This window comes from Lissotriton vulgaris, chromosome 5, assembly GCF_964263255.1.
Source record: "Lissotriton vulgaris chromosome 5, aLisVul1.2, whole genome shotgun sequence".
Lineage (NCBI taxonomy): Eukaryota > Metazoa > Chordata > Amphibia > Caudata > Salamandridae > Lissotriton > Lissotriton vulgaris.
This window is the reverse complement of record NC_141693.1, coordinates 1,935,252,976-1,935,277,772: the sequence shown is the minus strand read 5'-3', so window position 1 is coordinate 1,935,277,772 and position 24,797 is coordinate 1,935,252,976. Positions and strand designations below refer to the sequence as shown.

The window sequence follows — 24,797 nt, the reverse complement described above, 5'->3', positions numbered from 1 at the left end:
TATTTAAAGTTACTTCAGGAATCGGTGATGCCTCAGGCACACTTGCCGGGGGGGAGTAGAAGACGATTCAATACTAGCGCCTTGGACCGTGAGAACCGTATGCTCCTCAGCACCCCAGTCAGGCCGCTCCAAAGATTTATCTAGGTCAAAATCAGAATCCTGGAGGGAGCTATGCATACTCTTACCGCTCTGGTCGTCACCCCACTCTCCACCTCCTTCGCCGTCTCCATCACAACTACCAGCTTCCAACGCGTTAGATAAATCCGACATTGAGTAGAATTAACCTGCTGAATCGGTTGAGTCCACTTTTGCCTGCGAGTCAGCAGTCTCCGTCGTCTCCGTTGTCTCCGGCGCCTCTTGAGGTGGAATAATGAGGGGTGAGAACACCTTAAGCTGCAGCTGCTCTGATAGTGATATAGCAATGTTACTTAAGGCGCCAAGCTCTAACTCTGAGAGTACAGGTAAACCTGGATACTCGTTTTGAAGAGGCTGTACAGTACTAGTGCCATCATTAGACAGGATAGAACTATTAAGCATTGCTGGGTCATTGCTCTCCAAAATCGCTTGTTGTTGAATTAGAGAGTGGTCAGCTTTCTCTCCTTGTTCTCCTTTATTGTTAATGACACTCTTATTTATTTTCCTAAAAATCGCATGGATTTTTAGGATAGCACCTGTGGAAGCACTACTAGACCCAGAATGCACTGGTGGTGCTTGTCCGTGATCCAGTCCTGAAGCGCCTGCTGTCGGCGTCCCTGTTCCTTCTCCAGGTAGAGTTTTGCTTTGTGCGGGGACTTTACCGTCTTTACTGTTTTGAACTACTGGCGGTGCAGCGATCCCCCGCTTCTGACCTACATCTTGAACCGCCGCAGCTGTCACAGCGCGCGTCTTTGGTTTCAGCGCCTTCGGCGGCATTTCTGTTTTCAGCGTAGCACACCGACTCCGCCACCCGTGAGCCGCAGCGTCGAAACCTCGCTGACCTGCTCGCCTCACATACGCCTCAGGTGAAGGCACTCGAGTCGGAGATCCCGCAACAGCCAGAGGTGCCTCCTCTCCCAGCGGACCGCCGCCACGCCACCTGAAGCAAGCGCTGAAGATTCCGGGAAAAATCCCGCCGCATCCCAGGCACACCAAGCTGGTATGTGTAGATCGCTAAACACTCCTGCAGCTGTACTAAAAGAAAAGCATGCCAGGGCTCCAAATAGTCTTCAGAAAAGTGGAGAGTGAAAAAGTGGCGAGACCACTGCTGCTGCTCCTCACACGGACACCCTTGCGTCTGCCATCTTGTCTCTCTCCATTTCCTTGCGCAGATTTTGAAAAACATTTGATTGGCTGTTGTGTGGTTACGTCTACCTTTCTGATCCTAATTTTGGTTGGCTTTTTTTTTTCTATGTGACATTACGATACACTCACCATCTATGTAGCCCATTTTGTGACGCACTTTATTTTACAATGCGTTTCAAAAACTAGTTGTGGTAGGGTGTTTTAACTTAAACTGTGTACTCTGCCTTCGAGTTTGTTGACTGTAAAGGTATTTTAAAAAATTGCACAAGTTTTCAAAATATTTTTATTGAGTCTTTTATATTCATCACATGGGTGAAATGCAAATTTTTTTTTTCATTCATTGGTATCACGCGTTGGCTCCTTTGATAACTGGGCTAGAGCGGAAAGCATAACTCTTCACAGAGAGGAAACGGCGGGACTAAGGAAATACCCCATAGCACAGTCCTGGGAAAGTCACCCTGAAGACTTTCCATCAAGCATGCCTCCGGAGAGGAGTAAACTAGGCATGCCTTACCTGGCCCTGATTGAGGGTGGGGGGGGGAGTAGCACCGGTGACTGTATGCTTGTGCGGTTTGTTTGTGCCTCACCCATACAAACAGGCTTCTTTGGTACACTGCACTGATACTTTTTTTTCTTCTTCTTGCTTTTCCTATTTTGTGTCTCATCATTGTTTTAGTTTTAACTGTTGTTATAATGTTATGAATATTGGATCATTCACACATTACCCTGTTCTCACCTGTATCTTTCATTAACAATATGCTGTATGATCCATCCTGTGACTGTTGAATAATACTTGTCAGTGGAGGCACATAGATACGACTATACTACTTGTGCTAGGTCGCTGGCAATTATGGCGAATAGTTATTATGGTCATGATACTATATACTCTCTGAAGTTTATCTTGACTTATGTGCCTTTTGTTATCATCTATCTTGGGGCTTTGTTGTGGATTGTAGTTTCTCCTTCTATTCTCCTTTTCTGTATTGATTTGACAATCATTAGGTATACAATTCCTAAATCGAAACGCCCTCGTATGTATATTCGTTTTGTGCAATATGGAAAGTGTGCAACCTATTGTGGCAAATTGTTGTTTAAAAGTACACCCATGTACAGCTGCAGGATGATACATTGATTTTTCATCTACTTATATGTTATGCACTGCAAACAAAGAACAAAATACAATAAAAGATTTCAAACAAAAACATTGGTATCACGCTTTGGACCACATTTGTTTTATTTTATCATAAGCACTCATTTCTTAAGTTTACATTATATAAGTGTTGCCACATCATCTTTTTTTAAATGTTGGGACTTTTTTTACTTTCAGATAAAGTAGAATAGAAGTGCTACGACAAACACTCCCTCACTACTTCATCTTTTTTTTATGTACATTTCATGTCATTATTACATTTTACAATAATTTTTAAAAATTTAAAGAATTAATATTCACATTAATATTTGAAGATACAATTATATTATTTTGTTGAAAAAAAGTGCTTGCGAAGATAATCCTCTTGTTCTTCACGAGTGAAAATTACTAAAAGCACTACTCATTATAAATACTTTTAGCTCATTGTCACTCCAGAGTGACAAGTATTTTCTTGAAAGCGTATTTATACTATATTTTTGAATCATTAAGAAATACTTGCATACTAAAAAAACTGAATTCTCAGTTGTAAGTCATCCATCTCCAGTTGAAGGATTATAAAATGTAATATAAATTAAAATATACATTAACAATATGATCCCTCTGTGGAAATGAAAGATAAATTGAAGATTATGACATTGCTTCTAATCATTACTTTGCACGTTGTAATTCCTTAAATAACCTATATTTCTTGTAATGGTTTTTTACTGAACTCGTTATTATATTATATTTAAACGTAATCATATCACATTCTATAATCATTTAAATATGTTTGCTTTCTTTCTTAAATATATAAAACATTTACCTCTCTTCGATATTCTTTCCTTCCTCGGTCGAAATTCATGCAACTCCTCTGGAGGGGACATAATGTTTTATGTATTTTTAAATATACATTATGTTCCCTCTGAGGAAATGAAAGATATTGTCTAGATGCTTCTGCAGACACCGAATCATTACCTTGCTCGTAGTTTCTTCGCCCATATTGATTCTCTGAAACGAAACTAATTATACCACAGGTGTGGTTTATATATTTTTTGGTTACTTAACAGTCTATATGATCAATTTATTGCTCCTCCCACTTTTAAGTCACGTTTTTCAGTTGACGGGTGTTCTCATTTCCACTGTTTTAGTGTGTCACGTGTTTATGTAAACATGCTTCTTTCCATACTTTTTAACTTTTGTTTTATTTCTAAAATGCTTTATTTAAACTCGTTTTTCTTATTAAAGCATTTCTATAGGTTATTTTTTTTAATACGAGTATTAACATTCATTATCCTTTTTTTTCGACTGATTTTTCTAGTAACTTCCCTTTTTTGTAATTCATGCAGTAAAGTAAAAGTGAACCAATTAAGAATTCACTCAGTGTCTTTACTTATATTAATGTAATCATTCACTCAGTAAGCATGTACTCATGTAGTGAGGCAGGTTTTAGGGAATAGAGTGCTTTAAAGTATCTGTGACGTATGCGCGGGTACGCGTACAGTACGATTACAGTTGCGCAACAGTGTGCGAGGACGGTATGCGTACTCTACCTTTACCACAAAAAAATGCTAAAAATATCCAAAAATTAATTTTCATATATTGAAAAAAATATAAAATATTTTTTTTTAATTATTTTACATTAAGATTATGTAATGTAATTTAAAAAATAAAATTTTTAAAATAATTATTATAAAAAATTTATTATATTAGTATCAAAAAATAAATATAACAATTAATACATTTAAAAATTGGCATTTACAAAACCTATAAAATTCACTAAAAAAACCATAGCTTTTAGGCACGTTATAGTTAGGAATAAGCATTTAAAAATCCTTCCAAATTCACTGAAAAAAACATAGGTTTCAGCCATGTTATAGTTAGGAATTAGCATTTATAAAACCTGTTATAGTTAGCTGGACATTTCACTCATACAAAAACATTGAAATTCCCCCGTTATAATTAGTTCAGCTAACTATAACTCGCGCACCCGCAATCCACTGCTGATGACGTCACATATTACATCACTCATGACATGGTCAGTGACATCACTCATGACATCACTGATGACATCTCAAATTACAGCACTGATGACATCATCCAGTGAATGTGTGTCTTTCTGAAAAATAAATATTTTTTATATATGTATATCTAAAGGTCGATGGAAGAATAAATGGGTAAATAAATGTCTAAATGGATGTTTTTTTGGTAAAATTGATTGTATAACTAACAAGTACGATGCATTTGGATGCATCCGAATATGATTCTGTCGGACTCCAATTGACTTCAATGGGAGCTTGTGTACTAAACGTGTACATGGGCTTACATTGACAAAAGTGGTGGTTGGGGATAATTGTGCACCCTGTGGCGAACACCCCTTGGTGCCTGCCACACTGTGCATGGCTGGGAAGATGGGATCCATTGGTACCCCACAGGCCTGATTCAGAGGGCCCCGGGTGAAGGGGGGCCTGCTACCGGCCCCCAAAGACCGATTCTGGCAGCCTATTTGATGCAGGTAAACCAAATCAGAAAGGCTGTCCGAATCGGTCATCGTACTTGCTCACTCGGAAACAGAGTCCATAGAGCTGTACAAAACGACTCCGGAAAGGCTCTATCATTCCGAATGCCTTTCGGAACTGATTCAGTCAGCCTTAACGATTTCCAGGCATCGTACTTGGTTGTATAGAATTGAGAATGACTTGGTTGGAAACAAGGGCTCTGGATTGGTGTAAGTAAAACCAAATCTGATTCGCAGCCCTTCCATCCGAGATCGAAGATCGAAATCAACCCCTTCATCTCTCCTCAATAGGTATTGGAGCATGCAGGGACTGAAATTCTCATTTAGTGCTTACAATGGCTCCTCAGACATAGCCTGTCCATATTTCGTTCCGATGGCCCGTCGCTTGCCGCACAATAGGAAAAGTATGTTCGTAGGCATTAATCAAATAATCGAATGTCCTTGAGTTTGAATAACTCACCACCATGCAGTAGGGAAACCTTTTCAATGCGGTGGTTTAGGCACAGTGCTGGTAAATTTAAAAAACAAGTCCCACCAAAAGCGTGCTGAACTCACACCGGGTGCTTCTGCTTACGTGAGAGTAGGCTAACGAAACATATATATCCACAGAAAATTGAAAAGCACTCACAGGGTCAATTTGATATTCCTTTAAGCAAAGTAAACGCTTTTCAGCAATTCTGCCTTCCTCAGTACTTGTAGATTAAACACATATGGCACATTATGGTAGCGGTTTTTCAAAAGGTCACAGCTTTACTCTCATTGGAGGATATTTATCGTCTTGACCAATGGAAGGGGACTACAACAGTCTTAACTTAATGTTTGTAACTCAGCCCCATGTCAGCATGATGTTGCTGGAATACTTTTCAAGTGACAGTCAGTCCCTGTGTAACCCCACATACCTTTGTTTTACGGTTAAATGTCCCAATACTTCATCTCTCCTCAATAGGCATTGGAACATGCAGGGATTGAAATTCTCATTTGGTGTTTACAGTGGCTCCTCACACATAGTCCTGTTCCATATTTCATGCCGATGGTTCTCTTTTGCTGCACAATAGGAACAGTATGTCCGTAGGAATCAATTAAATAATCGAATATTCTTGAGTTTGTATAACTCACCACCATGCAGGGTGGAAACCTTTTCAATGCAGTAGTTCAGCCCCTTTGCTAATAAATTTAAAAAACAAGCCCAACCAAAGTGTGCAGGACTCACAGCGGGTGCTGCTGTTTACGTGAGGGTAGACTCAGAAAACATATATATCCCCAGCAAATTGCGAAGCACTCACGGGTCAATTTGATGTTCCTTTAATCAAAGCGGAACCGTTTCAGCAATTCTGCCTTTCTCAGCACTTGTAGATTAAAAACATGTGGCACATTATGATAGCGGTCTTTAAAATGGTCACAGCTTTACTCTTTTTGGAGGATATTTATCGTCTTGACCAATGGTAGGGGACTACAGCTGTCTTAACTTAATGTTTGTAACTCTGTGCGCCATGTTAGCAAGATATTGCTGGAATACTTTTCAAGTGACAGTCCCTGTGTTAACCCGCATACCGTTGTTTTATGGTTATATATGTACATAGTGCCTACTGGAGGTCACCAGTAGGTAATTATAGTTAGGACCTGGTTTCCATAAGAAAAACGTTTTTCGACTTAGCTAGCGTCGTTTGACCAATGTTCATTAAATTTTCCCCAAAAAGTGTTAGGGTGGGTTCTAATATTATGGAAAGTCTGGGGGTGATCTGTTCCGCGAATTTGCTTTTGTAATGTTTATTCCCATAGGAACATTTAGCTACACCCACAGCCTGAACCACTGAACAGTCTTACACCAAATTTGGCACGGAGGTAGATGTCGGCTCAAGGAAGTATATTTTGCTTATTTGGTGTAAATCTATTCAGTATTTGTTGAGAAATGTAAGTTTAAAATCATAGTGATTAACCCCGAATGCATGTGCGAATGGCAATGCTCTGATTGGATGGACACAACCTGAACAGAAAGTTGCAGCTGCCATTTTATTTATCGGGATCAGTTCCCGGGGCTGAAAATTTCTGAAAGAATTAACAAAAGGGGGCAGAGTAGGCGTATTCTGACCCCATGTTTGATAAATGGGAGTGTTAGAGACACATGTTATGTGTCCAAAATAGATTTTATAATTCGACCACGATGTTCGCTATCAACGTAGTCACAGATATTGGTGAAATATATAAAAAATATATCAGTGAATCCTTAATACGCATTGTTATAGAGATATTGAGATTTTGGTAAATGTTTTTATAGAGTTATTTATATAGTGAGCTATCTACTGTGATGCTTAGAATGAATTTTATAATTATAATTTTTTAACGTGATGACGGCTATGGAATTCCTGCTTTTGCTTTTTGCTTTTGCAAAGTAACTGCAGAATCATGATTAGCGACGTCATCACGATCTCCTGGCCTCATTGCAAAAATGGAAAATAGGTTTTAGAGATGGTTCAAGCAGCATTAATCAATGCTAGATCCCTACCCAAACACAAACTAGAAATCGCCGACCTGATCGACGCATACAATTTGGACCTCTTGTTTATTACAGAGACCTGGGGCGATGAAGCCTCCGGACCCGACTTTAAGGCAGCTACCCCCGATAATTACAACGTAAGCAGACTGGACAGGCCTATAAAGAAGGGTGGTGGTATTGCGATAATTTATAGAGATCATTTCAAACTTACAACGAAACATTTAACCTGCCCAGAATATGAATCTCTCCTTTTTTCGTTATGCCTCACCACTAAATCTTCGTTCAAGGGCATCTTAATTTACCGCCCTCCTGGTTCAAGAGCCAAGTTTCTAGCTAATCTAGGCAATTTAATTGAAGCAGCTGCAGATTCCACCCACTTTACGCTACTGGGTGACTTTAATTTTCACCTTGAGGCACTTGACAATCACGATACCTCACAGCTAATATCAGACCTTGCAGCAGCTGGCATGACTCAACTGATAACCTCTCCCACGCACCTAGCTGGCCACACTCTAGACGGTCTGTTTACTAATAGCCCCTTAGTAAAGACCACCCAAATTATTCCTCTCATCTGGACAGACCATGCAGCGATTCTCTTTACTATAGAAACCAATCCATCTAAACGAACAGTCTCAGCTTCCTCTCAATCTTCATACAGAGACTGGAAAAACATCAATCTAACGTATTTAGCAGAGATGATGCAGGAAAATCTCATTACTGAAGAGAATGATCCAACCCTAGCGTCCTCCATTTACCTGAGGAATCTAAACATGGCCTGTGATAAGCTAGCCCCTATCAAAACCTCCTATCGTAATAGGAAAACACCATCAGCACCATGGTTTACGGAATCCCTGAGGATGCAGAAGCAACACTGCAGAAACCTCGAAAGGCGCTGGAGACGTAAATATACTCCGGCAGACAAAACGACCTACAAAAATGCTTTGGCCACCTATAAAGGACTTATAGTTGCTGAAAAAAGTCGTTATTATACCTCTCAAATCGAGCAAGCAAATAACTCAGCAGGCGAACTATACAGAGTGGTCAATACTTTGTCTAACCCTCCTGAACCCCAGCTAGAAGGATCTCAGCCATTAGCAGACGCTCTAGCAAACTACTTCGAGGAAAAAGTCAGATCCATCTTCAATACTTTTACGAACTCCGCTCCTTCTCCCGTCCTCGAGTCACCTCCTGATAATACCAGACCTTCCCTATTATCCTTTGACGCCGTCGGACAGGATCATATTCATCGCTTGGTATCCAGTATCAAATCTGGCTCCCCTCTTGACCCCTGCCCCCCAGCTATTTTAAACCGCATCCCTGATGCAATCTCCCCTGCCCTCACCACCATCTGTAACGCCATGTTTGCAACCGGCATATATCCTTCAGTGTGGAAGGAAGCCATTATCAAGCCCCTTCTAAAGAAGCCCACTCTAGACCCCCAGCTCCCAGCTAGCTACAGACCCATCGCCTGTCTCCCCTTCCCAGCAAAAATTTTTGAAAAGTCTATCAACATCCAGCTTTCCAAATTCATCAATGATAACAATCTTCTTGATGAGACCCAGTTTGGTTTCAGACAGGGTCATGGGACAGAGACGGCACTACTAAAGGCTGCAGATGAAATTAGAGCAACCATGGACATGGGAGGAGCAGCGGTCCTGATACTTCTGGACCTCTCGGCTGCTTTCGACACGGTCGATCATATCACTCTGATCGACCGTGTCTCAGCATTAGGAATAAGAGGCAAAGCTAAAGATCTGATTGCCTCATTCCTAGCCAACCGTCCCCAGACCATCAAGATGGGCAATTTCACCTCCCACACCTTCTCCCTCCCTTGTGGTGTTCCCCAGGGCTCCTCGCTAAGCCCGACGCTGTTTAATATCTATGCGTCGGACTTGGCGAGGGTGATTAAATCCTATGGAATTGCCCTTACTACTTACGCCGATGATACACAACTTGTACTATCGGTGCATAATAATGGAACACTCATTGCAGCCAATTTTCAGGAGGGAATGAAGGCGATAGGCTCCTGGATGTCATCAAATTGCCTCAAACTCAACTCCGATAAAACGGAGGTGATGACATTCGGGAGCTTGCGCCCAGCATGGTCCCCTCAATGGTGGCCACCTCACATGGGGCCTCCACCTCAGCCGGTGGCAAAGGTTCGCAACTTGGGAGTCATTTTTGACGACAAGCTGACGTTTCACCACCATGCCAACGCCATTGTTTCTTCTGCTTTCTACACTCTCAAAAAAATAAAAAAATTGCTTCCTTACCTCCCACAATCATCAGGTAAAACGCTCATTAGTACATTAGTGTTCTCGAGAACCGATTATTGCAATTCACTGCTTCTGAATGCGCGAGAAGGAGTTCTCAATAAATTACAAGCAGTACAAAATGCTGCTGCCAGAACGCTACTGTCTATTCCCAAATTCTCATCTGTGTCCCTGCACATCAGGAAATTACATTGGCTCCCTATCAGGAGCCGAATCAAATTTAAAGCTTTGTGTATTGCTTATAAGACCTTGAATAACACAGGACCACAGTTTTTAAAAGAAGCTCTCCGTCCAGCTGAACAACAGAGGGTTTTACGATCCTCCTCAGCCCTTCTGCTGAAAGTCCATCGTACAAAGAGGGTCAACTGGGGAGATAGACGCTTCACCATTGCCACGGCCAAACTGTGGAACACTCTACCGCTCTACATCAAAGCTGCTCCCACGCTTCTAAAATTCCGTAAAAGCCTTAAGACATGGCTATTCTCCTCCTCCTAACTCCCTGTTCAGACATGACTACCTCACGCCAATTCCCCTGACATCTCCAGTGGGTTCTATGAACTTAGCGCCGAGACACCCTCACGGGTATTTGTTTGCGCTTTAAAAATTGCTAAAAATAAATAAATAAATAAGTTGCTCTAGAGAAATACTAGAAAAATATAAGTTGGAAGTGTACAGTAATAAATCCCCTAGTGTGTAAAATACTGTAATATGTGTGCATGTATGTGTTTTCACTTTATGGAAAAAGCGTGATCGTCGTGGTTAACGGGACATAGGTCTGAAGGATGGTTTTTAAAGAAACTTAGTACAAAAATATGAGTTTCAACATGCTTTGATTTTTTACATATTATTTTTGGATGTATTGGTGGTCATTGAATGTCTGCTTTTTTTAGGTTTAAAGTATTTTTATTAAGGCATAAAAACACGGGGAGGGGAGCAGGAGGTCAAGCAAACATACAGTACAAGAAGCGGAACGTTGCAGCGAGTCAGAAGGGAAGTAGGGAGGCAGGAAGCCCCAGAGGGTAACAAGGCAAAGACATAAGGCAATAAGGCATTGTGAACGACCCCCCTGTAGACCCCCACTCCCTAGGCAAGGCCGAGCAGAATAGCACCCCGCTACACAGTAAAAGAGAAGCATACCGTTCCACCAACCCCCCGACCCCAGAAAAGAAGAAGAAAGAAAAGCAAAGAAGGAAAAGAAAGAAAACAATACCCCAACATCCCCGTCCGAAAGTCAGCATTAGAAGCATATAACCCCTCTACCCACCCCCAACCCCCGGCCCCCAATCCGCACCCTCACTCCGCCGCAGCCGCCGGCGGCGTCAGCCTAAGGAGGCGCAAGTACCGTGGACACGTGAGCTCGTGAAATTCCGTGGACAGCAGTGCCAAAAAGGGGTGCCAGAGCTCCTCAAACTGGTCAATATTCCCAGCCACCGTTAGCGACATCTTCTCCATGCCCAGTACCTGCCAGAGCCTATGCAGCCAACCAGTGATAGAGGGGGCAGTGGGGGTGCGCCAGAGTACAAGTATGTTCTGAACGGCGGAGCCTAGCGCAATCGCAATCTGCCTGCCCCTGCGGGATTTCAGCGGGTACATCAAGTCATTGGGGAGGCCTAGCAAGACATACGCGGGGAGGCGCGGAAGCTCGATCTCAAAATGCCTATCCACCTCATCTAAGACCTCCTTCCAATAGGCCGACAGCACCGGGCACTCCCAGAGAATGTGCGTGAGGGTGCCCTCCTGTCCGCAGCCGCGCCAGCAACCTTTATCGCCGATTTTGCGCATCTCATAGAGCCGCTCCGGGGTGTAGTACCAGTAAGTGGACACTTTAGTGAAGGTTTCGGTCAGCCCAGTGTGGTACGCAGAGTGCCTCGCCCGATACGCAATCCTGTCCCACTCCTTGTGGCTCAGGGTCCTGCCCAATTCCCTGTGCCAACGCTCCCTCCCTGGGTTATGGTAATGAAACGGCGGGGGTTGGAGAAACCTATACAAATCAGTGATCAGCTTGGCGTCCGAGGTCCGGGTTACCAACCATCGCTCATAGGGCGTAATCGAACGGGCAGCGACGTCACGCACTGGGGGTTGAAGAGCCCAGTGGCGGACTTGCATGTAACGCAGTCTGTCGCTTTCCGTCAGGCCAAACTCCTGTCGGAGCTGCTGGAAGGGGAGCACGCCCTCTGGCCCGTAGATCTGGAAAAGCGCCCTGCAACCCGCGCTCACCCAGTGGGAAAAGGCTCCCGGCTCCAGACCCGGAGTGAAGTCTGGATTGCCAGCAATGGGAGTGAACGGTGACGGAAAAGTGGTGAGCTCACGAAGCTCACACACCGCGTCCCACACTCTTAGCGGGACCCGGGTGATAAAAGAGGCGTAGAGATTAGGCGGGCGGTGAGTGCGCCGCAGGAACGGGACCTCCTGGAGGGTGCGGCCCGCAACTGCCTGGTCTTGAAAGAGCCAGTGTTTGTCCGATTCCCACCGGCTCCACTCCACCAAATACCGGAGCTGCGCCGCCTGAAAGTACTTCCGGAGGTCCGGGACTCCGAGACCCCCCGCCTCCGGGGCAAGCATGGAGAGGACCCGCTTCATCCGAGGCTTACGGCCCTGCCACACAAAGCGGGAGATGTCCGCCTGCGTCTGCCGTATCCAACCCACAGGGGGCTGGAGAGGTAGAGCGCGAAAAAGATACAGGATCTGAGGCAGTATCGTCATCTTCACCGCCGCGATACGGCCCAGCCACGAGAGCAGGCCCTTGTTCCATCGGCCGAGTTCCTCTTTGATCTTTTTGCCCAGAGAGGAATAATTAGCTGCGACCATGGCAGGCAGGGAGGGAGCAAGCAAAATTCCCAGGTAAGGCACCGTGGAGGAGGACCACTGCAGAGGAAAGAGACTCTGAAGGTCCCGCCTGGTGTCGGCAGAGAGCGACACATCCAGTGCAGCCGACTTAGTCATGTTCATTTTGAAGCCCGCCACGCGGGCAAAAGCGTTCAGTTCCCGGACGCAGGCAGGGAGCGACCGCCTGGGGTCATCCAGGGTCAGCAAGACATCGTCCGCGTATAAGCTGACAGCATGCGTGTATTGCCCCATCTTCACCCCAATAGCGTCCGGGTTATCGCGAATCCTCTGTGCAAACGGTTCCATATAAAGGGCAAAGAGGAGCGGCGAGAGGGGGCAACCCTGTCTCGTGCCGCGCTCAATGGCAAAGCTGCTGGAGCTGTGTCCATTGACACGCACTGACGCTGACGGTCTCCTATAGCAGTTAAAGACCATAGTGCGGAACTTCTCGCCGATCCCCAGTTTCCCAAGAACCAGCTCGAGATATGGCCAATGAACCCTATCAAAGGCCTTCTCCGCGTCGACCGATAGCAGCATCCGCTCCCCCGGGACGCGTGAGGCCTTCTCCAGCACGTGCGTCACCCTCTTTGTGTTGTCGACCGTCTGCCTACCGGGTACAAAACCGGCCTGGTCCGCCTCCACCAAACCTGGTAGGTGGAGACCCAGTCTGGCCGCCAAGATTCCAGTGTAAAGCTTCAGGTCCACATTTAGGAGCGAGATGGGCCGGTACGAGCCGCACAGGGTCCGGTCCTTCCCCGGCTTGGGGATAACCGACACAGTCGCTGAGAGAAGGTCCGGTGGTATGGCTCCCGGTTCGGAGAAGGAATTGAACAAGCGAGCCAGGAGGGGCGCGACAGTGGGACAGAAGGTCTTGTAAAACAAGGCCGTATAGCCATCCGGGCCCGGGGCTTTACCATGCTTTAGCCGTGCAATCGCGGTGATGACCTCCTCCACGTGAATGTCCCTCTCTAGGTGGTCCGCCTGGGAGGGGTCCAGGGCCGGGAGGGTCACGGATTCCAAGTAGGCCTCAGCCTCTCCCGGTGGGGAAGGCTCTGCAGCGTACAGCGCCTCGTAAAAGGAGCGAAAGGAATCCGCCACCTCCGCGTCACCGGAAACCGGGATCCCATCCACTCCCACCAGCTCCTTCACCACATTGCGTTGCTGCGCAGCCCTGAGCCTATGGGCCAGGAGCTTACCGCACCTGTCTCCGCCGGTGTAAAAGGCATGCTTCAGGCGCAGCGCTGCATACTCCGCCCGGTCTAGGTCTAACGCAGAGAGGAGTTTCCGTGCCGCCTTCAGCTGCTTCCAAACCCGAGGGGCCCCTGTTCGGCGGTGAACCTGCTCAAGCTCCCTAACCTGTGCCGTCAGTTCCTCCCTCTTGCGTTGGCGTTCCCTGTTTTCCGCCGAGGAAATGGAGTTAAACTCCCCCCTGACGACCGTTTTCAAAGCCGCCCACTGCGTTGCCAGGGACGTGTCAGAGTTGTTATTGTGGGTCAGGTAGTCCTGGATGACCTCCTCCACTCGCTTCACAACCGATTTCTTATGGAGAAGCGTGTCCCGAAGCCGCCACATCCCTCTAGAGGGGGGGGCCGCCGGCCAAGCAAAGATTCCAGAAACCGGTGCGTGGTCGGACAGGGACAAGACCCCGATGTCTGCCGCCGTGGCGGCCGAACAAAGCGGTCCGCTTACCAAGAGGTAGTCCAACCTTGAATAAGTGCGGTGCGCGTGGGAGAAATATGAGTAGTCCCTATCGGTGGGGTGCATGGTGCGCCAGAGGTCATGCAGGTCCATCTCCGTAATCTGGTCCTGTACCGCCCTAGAAAGCTCCCCTGTCTGCGGAAAGCGCTGGGCAGACCTATCCAGGGTGGAGTCGAAGACCATATTCAGGTCTCCCCCCAAGATGATATGGCGATCGGGCGAGGCAGTAACGTCCACCAACACAGATTCCAGGAAGCGATCCTGGTGGTCATTTGGGCTGTATACCGAACCAACCGTAAAGGCAACACCTCCCAAACGCATGCGATACACTAGAAGCCTCCCCTTCTGCTCAGCATGTTTATGCAACACCTCCCCCCTGAAGGAGCTGGCTAGAAGAATGGCCACCCCAGCAGTCTTAGTCGCAGCAGAGGAAAAGAGTTGCGTAGGGAACTTGGCAGAGCGCAACCTATGGCAATCTTTGGAAAGTAAATGGGTTTCCTGCAGGAGGCAGATATCCGCCTGCGACCCCTCCAACAGGGAAAGGATCGCCCTACGCTTCACGGGGTTATTCAGACCCTTAACATTAAGGGTCACTACTTTCAGGGGCGGCATCGCCTCCAGGGAAACAACGCGCTATGCAGCGAGCAAGTGATCAGTGGAGGGGGCGCGCGGGGCAGGGGCGCAGGGAAGGCCAGGGGCAGCATCGCACATGTTCGGACAACTTCGGACGGGACCCCCCCACACCAAACCAACAGTGAAACCCCCCCAGAACCAGCCCATGGCAACCAACCAAAACAAAAAAAAACAGGGAACAACACCCCATAGTCTCAGTCTAGCCCAAGTGGGCGAGTCTGCAGAAAACAGTCAAGTGGACGTCCAGCCACACACCTCCCCCCTCGCCCCCCCAGCCCCCAGCCTCAGCCCAGCATCGTTAAAGCTAAGAGCCTCTCCCCCCGGAGAAAAGTTAGGCCGTTAGGGCCACACCAGTAGATTCGGGCAAGTTCCTGGCCGCAGTCCTCAGGGCCTCCTCCATGTCTGCTCTGATGGTGGGCGAGTCTGGATGACTCGCCGTCGCTGACGGTTGGCGTCTCCTCGATCTCCGTCGGCCCCGCCGCTCGGGGCACCGCCATGCGGGTGTAGCCCCTTCCTCCTCCGTAGCAGTAAGGCCCAGTACTCCACAGACATCTTGTAAAGAGCGCAGCTGATGCAGCACCCCATTCCACCGAAAGATAAGACGGAAGGGGTGACCCCAGGAATAGGCTGTCTCATGCTCTCGCAGAAAGTCCGTAGCGATGCGGAAGGACCTGCGCTTCTGCAGTGTGATGGCGGACAGGTCCTGATAGAGCGCCACAGGTCTTTCTCGGAAGGTCAGCGGCTGCTTCCTGCGGGCCTCCGTCATGATGCGCTCTTTCAGGGGGAAATCCGGCAGGAATGCCAGGATATCAGGCGGGGGTGCCGATGACTGGCGCTGGCGGCCCACTCTGTGTGCTCTGTCAATGCGGATCGGGAAATCCGCTTCTTCCTCCAAGATGTCGCGAAACAGGTCCTGCAGATAGGCCACCAGGTCCGTACCTTCATCCGCGGATGGAACGCCTCGCACCCGGATGTTATTCCGCCTGGACCTGTTCTCGAGGTCCTCCGAGTGGGCCTGGAGCTCGACACATTGCTCCCGGAGGCGGAGGACGTCCTGCTGGAGATGAGTTATCTCTTCATCGCGACGTTGGGCCGCCGTCTCCACAGTGTCGACCCGCTCGCCCAGGCCTTCGACTTCCCTGCGCACTTCCCGGACCTCTCCAGCCACTTCGGTCTTAAGAGTTTGAAATTCCTCCTTGAGGGAGCTGAATAGGTCCTCCATGAAGGACCTCGTGACTGGTGGCTCGCCCACGGTTGCGTCCGTTGATGCCCGGGAGGCCCCCGGGGACGGCTGTGTCCTGTCGCGTAGTTGCTGGGACCTGCCGAGCATTTCCGGCAAAGTGCGATCTCCTCGTGCCGCGCCACGTCTCCCAGTCATCTTGGCCCCCGGTGAAGCCCAGGGTCAGTTGCAGTAGGCGGGCGCCACCGCTCGCGGGCACCAGATGTGAGGCCCTCGTTGGGGAAAAGGGTAGTGCGTCACAGGTGACAAAATGGCGGCCCGGGCCTGGGCAAGACGACCCCCGGGCCAGCAGGGCAGGCAGCAACGTCCAAAGCGGAGGCCTCCAGCCCCGTACTCCCAGGGAGGGCAGCAGATGAGTCGGTGCCAGGACGAACCGAGGCCTCCGTGTGAGAAGGGCGCGGGCTAGGGTCACTGGGCTCAGCCACACAAAGACAAGATGGCGGGAGGGTGGAACCCAAGAAGGCAGTCCGGGCCAGCAAGTCCGTGGGCGAACCTCAAACAGCAACGGGTCCGGAAAGTGCGAAACCGATGTCTCCCTTCACCACCAGTTGATTTGCCCGGCTTGGGCACTGCTCGAACTCCGCCATCCAGTGCCTCCAGGCGCGGAGTTCGCAAGGCGTCACCCCTCGAAACCCAGGGTAGGGGGAAGATCGCCGGCGCGGGGCTGGGGTTCGTCGCCCAGCAGTGGTGCTTGCCACCGGGGCACCGGCTAGGAAGCCTCCACACTCCGCGGAGTCCGTCTATTCCGCTCCCTCGGGATCTCCGGCTTTCAGCTTTTCAGCACTCGGCCCAGCCGAGGCGCGCGGACAGCGCCGCCGTATGCTCCGCCTCCAGGCTCTTCTCCTCGGGGCGACCCGGGCTCCACTCCTCGGAGCGATCCCCGAATAAACTTTTCGGGGACTTCCCCCGGGGCTACAGAAGTCGAAGTGGCATCAAAATGTGCCCCACGAACTCCGGCACAATTCTCTCACCCGCAGTGCAGCCGCGGGGGGAGAGAAGCGCAGGAATCGGGGCTCGGGCTGAGCTGGGCCGGAGGAGCTACGGGAGGAAGCGTCCGCTCACCCCGCCATCTTGGCCACGCCCATGTCTGCTTTTTTTAAAAGTTTTCACGATGTAACCTCAGGTATCTTGACGTTGATGCGAATTTAAAAAATGTAAAGTAAAACAAAAACAATGCTATTTGATCCCCTGAAGAAAATACAAGCTTATTAAAATACCCCTTATAGAGCCATTTTAGTTGAAAATTCAATAAAAAAAATCATAGGTAACATGAACGTTATAGTTGGGAAATAGAGTTAGAAAAACCTTAGAAATTCACTGAAAAAACCAAAGGTTACAGGGACGTTATAGTTAGGAAATAGAATTTTTAAAAAACCTTAAAAATTCATTAAAAAACCCAAAGGTTACAGGGACGTTCTATTTATGCTGATATTTCACTTGTACAACCCGTAGCGGGCTATACCGGCCATGCAGTCAAGATTTTCAAATGCATTAACATATCTACAGGAACTGAGGTCACCATTGCACAATCAATTGCATTCAACTAGACACTCTATGCAAGTGAAAGTTGGACAATGAAGATACAGGAAAACAAAAGAACATAATGATTTTACCTGACTAGAGTTCGGAGTGTTTCACTTTAAAAAAAAGTAGGTCACATTAGCACCAGAAGTACAACAGAGTTTTTGAGAAAGTTATTTTTAAAAATATTAGTTGTGTTCTGTGGGGGGCAATTCACTGTGATGGTGATTATGGGTTTCTAGAGAAGATCGGATTAAATCATAGATGGAGTAAAGGCCCCAAGCTAATAGCCCACATGTAGAGACTAAATAGAGTAATTAGGTTGCTTTCTAATGGTATTTCTGAAAGAAGAAATTGAGTGATTTGAACATATGGGGCAATTCTACATATGACTGGAATTTCTGCTTTTCAGTTCATGCAAGAGAGGGGATGCCCTCTAAACTGATGCCTTTGTAGCCTGGGATTAAAGAATGAAGTGTCAACTGCTAAGCCTGGGAGGGACTGGGAGTAGGGCCCAGGCAGTGCTGGCAGTGGAATTAGCTAATCTGCACACTCCGAAACACATGTGTGGGCGGAAGCTAGTATGGCTTGCTTCTGCCAGCTCAGATGCATACTTAGGAGAATGTTGTTGATATGCCAAATGCCAAGCTCTGAGGGAATCAAATGAAGGCCAGAGAAGATGGAGTGTCTGGTCTAGCAGCCCCTGAGACCCACCTGTGTAAATTGTGTCCCAAATCCGATCCTGTGTTGGAGAAATATGAGTACCGGCCAGATTTGCAGCAGAATGGCATAAAAGGTGTCCAGGGACACAGGGTAGCTGGGCAGAATATTGCTGAGGTCTGGCTGGAGGTGCTAAAGGACAGTAGCTTTGACCTTCTGACCCCATGATGTAGTTCTTGCTAGTGCTCAATAATCCTTGGGAATTCCTGCAACCCTGGAGGAGCAATGGACGCTATATGATAGCTTCTAGACGGCTTTCACTGTCTTGTTTACTGCCTCAGTTTGTATACAATACTGCATCTGGAAAAACTGTGTTATGTATTTGCAACCACTAGGTACTCTTTCTAGCAGTTAGGAATTCACATTTTACACCAGATTGTAGCAGAGTCCTCTTTCTTAAGTTCTTGTCCCCCTTATCTCACTTGTCACACCATTCAATGTGCAATACATTCTTCGACAAAACGAGATTGAGGGAAGAAGGTATATCCTTCGCTCTTACACCTCAGTCGTAGGTATGTCTCTTCCTACACAACCTTCTTCCACAAATGGACCATAACTGTTCTGAGAGGCAAATAAATGTTTCAGAGCGATTTTTGTGCTGTGTTATCTCAAGAAAGGATGTTGCAAGGGTGAAAAAGAAGACAGCGGGTTGGCAGGTCACTATGTTGTAACCTTTAAAGACAATGTTAAATTGACTAAATCCAAATAAGGTATAGTAACTCAGGACTCACCTTCCATGGGGAACACCTTGTACCACACAAAAGCTGAAAATTATGATTGGCATACATAGTTGACCATTCATAAACAATTTCCAAGTCAGGGCTAATGCCAAACACCCAATCTTAACTATCACTGAGATGGCTCAAAGCTGAAAAAGTAGGCTAGCGATGGAGACAAAGGAAAAATTATTAAGATGGCCTAAAGAAGCAAGCAGTCTCCTGTACAGCTGCCCAGAAAACAAGCTTCTCTCGAACAGCTGAAAAAGAAGGCATGAGGAAGGAGGTGGCTTAATTGGCATTGCTGCAGGTGTTACTCTCTTGTCAAGGACACAGGTCCCGATTGGAAATATACCACGCCCAAGTAGAGAAGTCTCCCTTAAGAGCAGACTGTACAGTTAAGGAGTCTACTCCAGAAAAAGGAGATAACAGTTTTCATCTGCTAGAAAAGGGAAAGGTCCAGACAAATCTACACGGTCCGGGTAAGTGGAAAGCCAAACTCACCCAATGTATCAATGCCCAAATCCATATTGATTCAAATATCCAACATAGAACTTGCAAAACGTTTAAACGTGAAGTACTAGTCTTTGTTTAAAAAAACCCCACATTCTAGGAATAATCCTTAATTCAATAAATTAGATGCCAGTAGCGACTGATACCAAGGGGGTCATTAGGATGACAGGCGGACTTAGTCTGCCCGCCATCCTATCGGGACTAGGGACCGCCTGCCAAAAGGGCGGGGATCCCGTGGGTGGAATTAGGATGCGGCCCCCACAGTTGCGGCCGCATCCTGCATTTATAGCATTGTGGCGGGTAGTGCTCTCTGCACCGCCCGCCACAATGCCATAAATGCATGTATGCATTTGCATACACAATGTGGCAGGCACCGCACGGTGCCTACCGCATTGTATATGCAAATGCAGGGGGGTACCACAGGTACCGCCCGTGTGCACCCCCCCACCCTCACCCCTCCTTCAATTTTGTCGAACGAGCGTGGATGTTGGGCGGATTGCCCCCGCCGGGCTGTCGGGGGTAATCCGCCCGACATCATAATGTCGCCCTAGGTTAGTAGATTGAATGCAGAATGAATGTTCACAACTGACTTTGACGATGACCAACAGCTGCAGGGCCTTGCTTTGGCAACATAATTTCAAAACAATAACATTATTTTAAAAATGGGACTATACCTTCACTGTCTGTGGTAAGACCAATTTACCAGAGGCGCTTTGGAGGAGACTGGAGTTTACCAGGAAATCCTCTAACGGCCAAATTGTAACTGCTTCTCCCCCACTTATTTCACCGTTGCACTCTGTAGGGTCACTTAGCAAGCTTAGTCCCATTTTATTGAAAGAGTCTACCAACTAAATAGACTTTCTTTTAATGTGGTCCAAGTCCTCTCACATACTCCTAACCCTTTCTCAAACTCCTGTGCCTCCCAAACATTCTCTTCCTCTCACATTGCTGTCTTGTGTTTGTTACTCCTACTCGAATCTCCTTGTGTAAAAAGTTGTGTGCTGTAACTAATCTCTCTGGTATGAATTGCACTTTTATGAATCCTAGTCGTATAAACCCTGCCATTTACAAAAATCATGCCATTAAAGGATCTGTTGTAATCTTTCTCTTAACATATAGACTGTTGCGGAAATGGTATCTTGTGACAGGAACTAAACCCTTTCGCAAATTGCCATGCCCTTTTCTTATTTTGCTTCCTTCTACAATGTTTTGTTATGATTTGACTTGAGTTTAAATCTGTTTAACATTGGACTGTGCAAAGGGAATGTGCCAAAAACATGTATAAAGAACTGTTGGCTTTGTGGTTGTTAGATTCTGGACTGGTGTGGTGGTGTGGATTGATCTTTGAAATATCAAGTGTTCAGAAGGCCACAGGAAGAACAGTGACCTGAAATGTGATGTGAAACACCTACATTTTATGTTGGTGATTGGGTAATGATTTGCAAAGATAGATTGGTGAAATAAGGCAGGTCTCAGTACCCTGAACCTTGAAGATGGTGGAAAGAAGAAACGTGGTGATATTCTAAAATGATCAAATTGGAAGCATACCAGAAAACAATAGTATGTTTCGGGTCGAATCCCATTTTGGTGAGCCCTTACATATTATCACATTTGTATTTGATCCTGGTGTAATATTGGTGACTGGTGTGTGTCTCTGTGACATTGTATGTATGCATATGTTTGCAATTCTGGGTAGGTGGGTTAGGATTTGCCTATGGAAAAGCAATTGCATTGCTCATCAGAGCTTGCAGATTCTTGCTTTCTGAACATTCATATGTAAAATGTCTGACTTTGCAGCGGATGGTCTTCATGCTGGTCATCCTTTGATTTGAAATAATTAAAGGACACATGAAACTACATGCATTTCACGGCTCCTAGTCTGCACTGAGGCTGGAGTTGGGGAAGGACAGGAAAATGTGGATTTACCTACTATATCCAGATTCTAGGGGAAGGTGATAAGTCGTTGCTGGTAGGTGGTGAGAACATGAGTAGCAAGGTGAGTGTATGAGGGTAGGAAAGGGATGGGCCGAGGTGAGCCTAAGTCCGTGAGGAGATGGAGCGACTGGAAGAAGACACCAAAAAGAATACAAGTAATGATCAGATGGACACAAGCTGAAAGAATATACTAGAGAGAGATGGGAGGAGGGTGAGAACACTAAGTAGCCAAGAACAAACTATGAGATGGCCAAAGCAGGCCTAGTTTCAGTATGAATATTGATACCATGGCTTGGTTTTCAATACATTGCAATGACGTCCAGTGTGCACTATCAAATATTGATTGATGAAGCTGGGAGGGTGAACAATTGGTATGGAAGGGAAAGGAGAGGGCAGGAGTGTGAAAGTTAACAAGCATGTACCCAGTAGCTCACTAGCTAACTTGCACAACTTCATGAACATCTTCCTACCTTCTTTCCTTACCAGATGTGTATGCTATCGGCATCGGGCAAGATGTGGACATGACCGAGCTCAGCGATATCGCTTCCAAGAAGCCCGATGAAAGACATGTTTTCAAGTTGAAGTCTGCACAAGACCTGATGAATTCCTTTGATGAAATGCTGAGTACGGTGACGGGGACACGCGTCCCTTCTTATTCTCTCTGCTTTATATGTGCAGCACCATCCAACCAGATTCTCCCGCAATCTTTGACTGATTCTTTTCACTCATCTCTGATTAGGTGTGAAAGAAATTGGGGACATGTGTGGCCTGAGTAGCACCAGTGATAACAACAACAGACGGCAGAATTTCCCCTGGCATGTGAAGATTAAGGTGAATGCCTTAGGCCAAGGTCAATAAATCTTTAAATTAGTGAAGAGAAGAATTTGCATTTGCAAATGCAATATTCGTCTCCCCAATGATCTTCTATAGAACTTAAGTATTTTTCTTCATAAAATGTATGCAACAGTTCTCAAACAAAGTTTTCATCTTCATAATTGAAATGTAGAAATCAAGGAAAGTAGGGATTTAACATCAGGTGCCCTCTGTCGTATGAGTAAGCTGAAAGATTGACAAGAATCCAGTGAGGAACGGTGGTGGGATACCTCATGGAGGGCTCCTGGTTACACTATAGCCTTATAGCCCGCGTAGGGGGCTATACCCGCTATTAAAGGCCCTCTCCAGCGTTAAAGGCCCGAGACGAAGGTGAGGGCCTTTAACAAGGGAGAGGGACTTTAATAGCCGGTATAGCCCAGCTACGAAGGGCTATAAGGCTATTAGAACATTCTGCCACTAAAGGAGAGGGCAGAATGTTCTTACAAAAAAAAAAATGAAGCCTTATGGGAGCGTGAGGGGGGTTGTAATCCCCTCAGGCTCCCTGAAGCCTTTGTTCACAGCCAGAGCTGTGAACAAAGAAACATTGGAATGTTGGAGCTCCAGGCTTCTACCAGCCATTATAAGCCCAGAGCACTCCATTGTTCCCAACATTCCAATGTTCTAATACAGGATGAGGATCCTCCTGGGTATCTTAACCTTTCTTGAAACATGATTTTTCAGTGATCTACTAAGAGTTGCTAATAGATTAAACTCTCAACGGCACAGAGAACAAATCACCCAACTACTCCCACTCCACCAGAGGCAGAAATGCAATATTAGTCTTGCTTCACTCCTCCCCTTTTTGGGGTTCAGAACCGATCATTCTCAAAGTGAGTACTTCCTGCAACAAAAGAAAATAACATACTGGTTTACTGCCACTAGGTATCCACTGGGACACTGATACACACAACACGCTGCTACACCAACAACTAACTGCCTCTACATCCCTAAAACCCCTCTGCTATTGCTTTTTCCTCAGTCTGTACCCACTCCATCACCGTGACCTGCTCCGCACAAAATGAATTTCGGACCCCTTTCTGGCTTATTCCAGAGTGCTTGTCCAACCAATTCCATCATAATCTTCCACATAAACCATCAGAGTTCTCATACCTTCATCCAAGACAAAAGACTCAGACATCCAGCTATGACCGAGAGCCAAGCTGTTCCCTGGCCCATTTGGTAACCCATGCACCCATGACCTTGACAGCAACACGCCGCCTGCCAGTTGTCATGGAGCCCTCTGTTGAGGTAGCTTCATCCGCTAGACTGACATCAGGAGCTTCTACTCTGTTTTGTTCTTCACAAGTATAAACAGCTTAATCGCTACCTTGAAGCATCATTAAAAAGAAATCCTGTCTGAATCGCATCAGCCAAAGAAAACAGTCAAACTGCTGACCACGAAGCCCTTGTCAGGTATATAAAGAACCTACATCACTATAACTAACTTGCCATTCAATAAACCCATTGCCCCATAGGGCCTAAACCTGACCCATGCCCAGTCTTACCTCCTTCGAGGCGACATGCACCTTGTTCAACAGCTTCTTTCCTGACATCCACCTGAAATGCGAAAAGGCCCTACATTCCCCCTCCCAATCCCGCTTGTTTGCTGAGTTCTGCTTTGCTTCAGCGACAGGGGGCAACTAGGATGACCTTCTCAAATATGGCAGAACCTCCTAAACTCGGGAGAGTGCTAGGCCAGCCACAATCACTTCGGGGTGCACAGAAATGCCTACAATTGACTCTGGACAGTCTTGACGATGACTCTACTGTGACACCTTTGAGCGCTGGCCACGTGAATGATTAGAAGAAGGCCCTTCTGGTCAGAACAGCAGGTGTTGCCCTTTACCTCAACTAGTAAAGATTACATGGGTCATATGGATTCAGAAGAGGACCAACACAACCATCGCAACACCTTACTCTCAGGGATGTCTTCCCCCACCATAGCCTTGATTTTGGGAGGTTTGATGTAGTTGAGTCCTGAGAAACTGCACAGCTATGGGGGTGGATATGTGTGTTTGCCATGCAATACCTTTGAATTACACCGAAATCAACCATATGGGTTGTCATCCACTAGTGTCAAACTGAATTATTATCACTAGAACCTAGTGTCTAAAATATGTCAACAGACATGGTTTCTCCCAGTACCATTTGTCTATTCGCCTCTTCGTTGTGTCTAGGCGTTGAATGCTTTTCATATTGATCCTCCAGGAGGAACAGAGTAAGTTGTAACTCTGTCCTGGGGCTTCTCCTGCTGACAGGGCTGGTGGTAGCTTCACCAATGGGAGAGTAGCTGCCACCTGCACGGTGCCCGAGGTGGGAGATAGAAGATGCCCGGAGCCATAGCAGCTCAATAGGTTTACATATTGATATTGAGCCCTACGATTATCATATATAGGTTACTCTGGTCACTACAACTGGTCGCAATACGTA

General features: G+C 46.8%; 1 protein-coding gene across 2 annotated transcripts in view; it reads left to right on the top strand.

Annotated features, from left to right (window-relative positions):
• C2 (complement C2) overlaps positions 1 to 24,797 on the top strand; it is a 482,116-nt gene that overhangs the window by 293,355 nt on the left and 163,964 nt on the right. For both annotated transcript variants that reach the window (XM_086924577.1, XM_086924578.1), the window contains 2 exons: positions 21,981 to 22,118; positions 22,234 to 22,325. In XM_086924577.1, the coding sequence (XP_086780703.1) occupies positions 21,981 to 22,118; positions 22,234 to 22,325 (230 nt within the window). The remainder of the gene's footprint in view (positions 1 to 21,980; positions 22,119 to 22,233; positions 22,326 to 24,797) is intronic.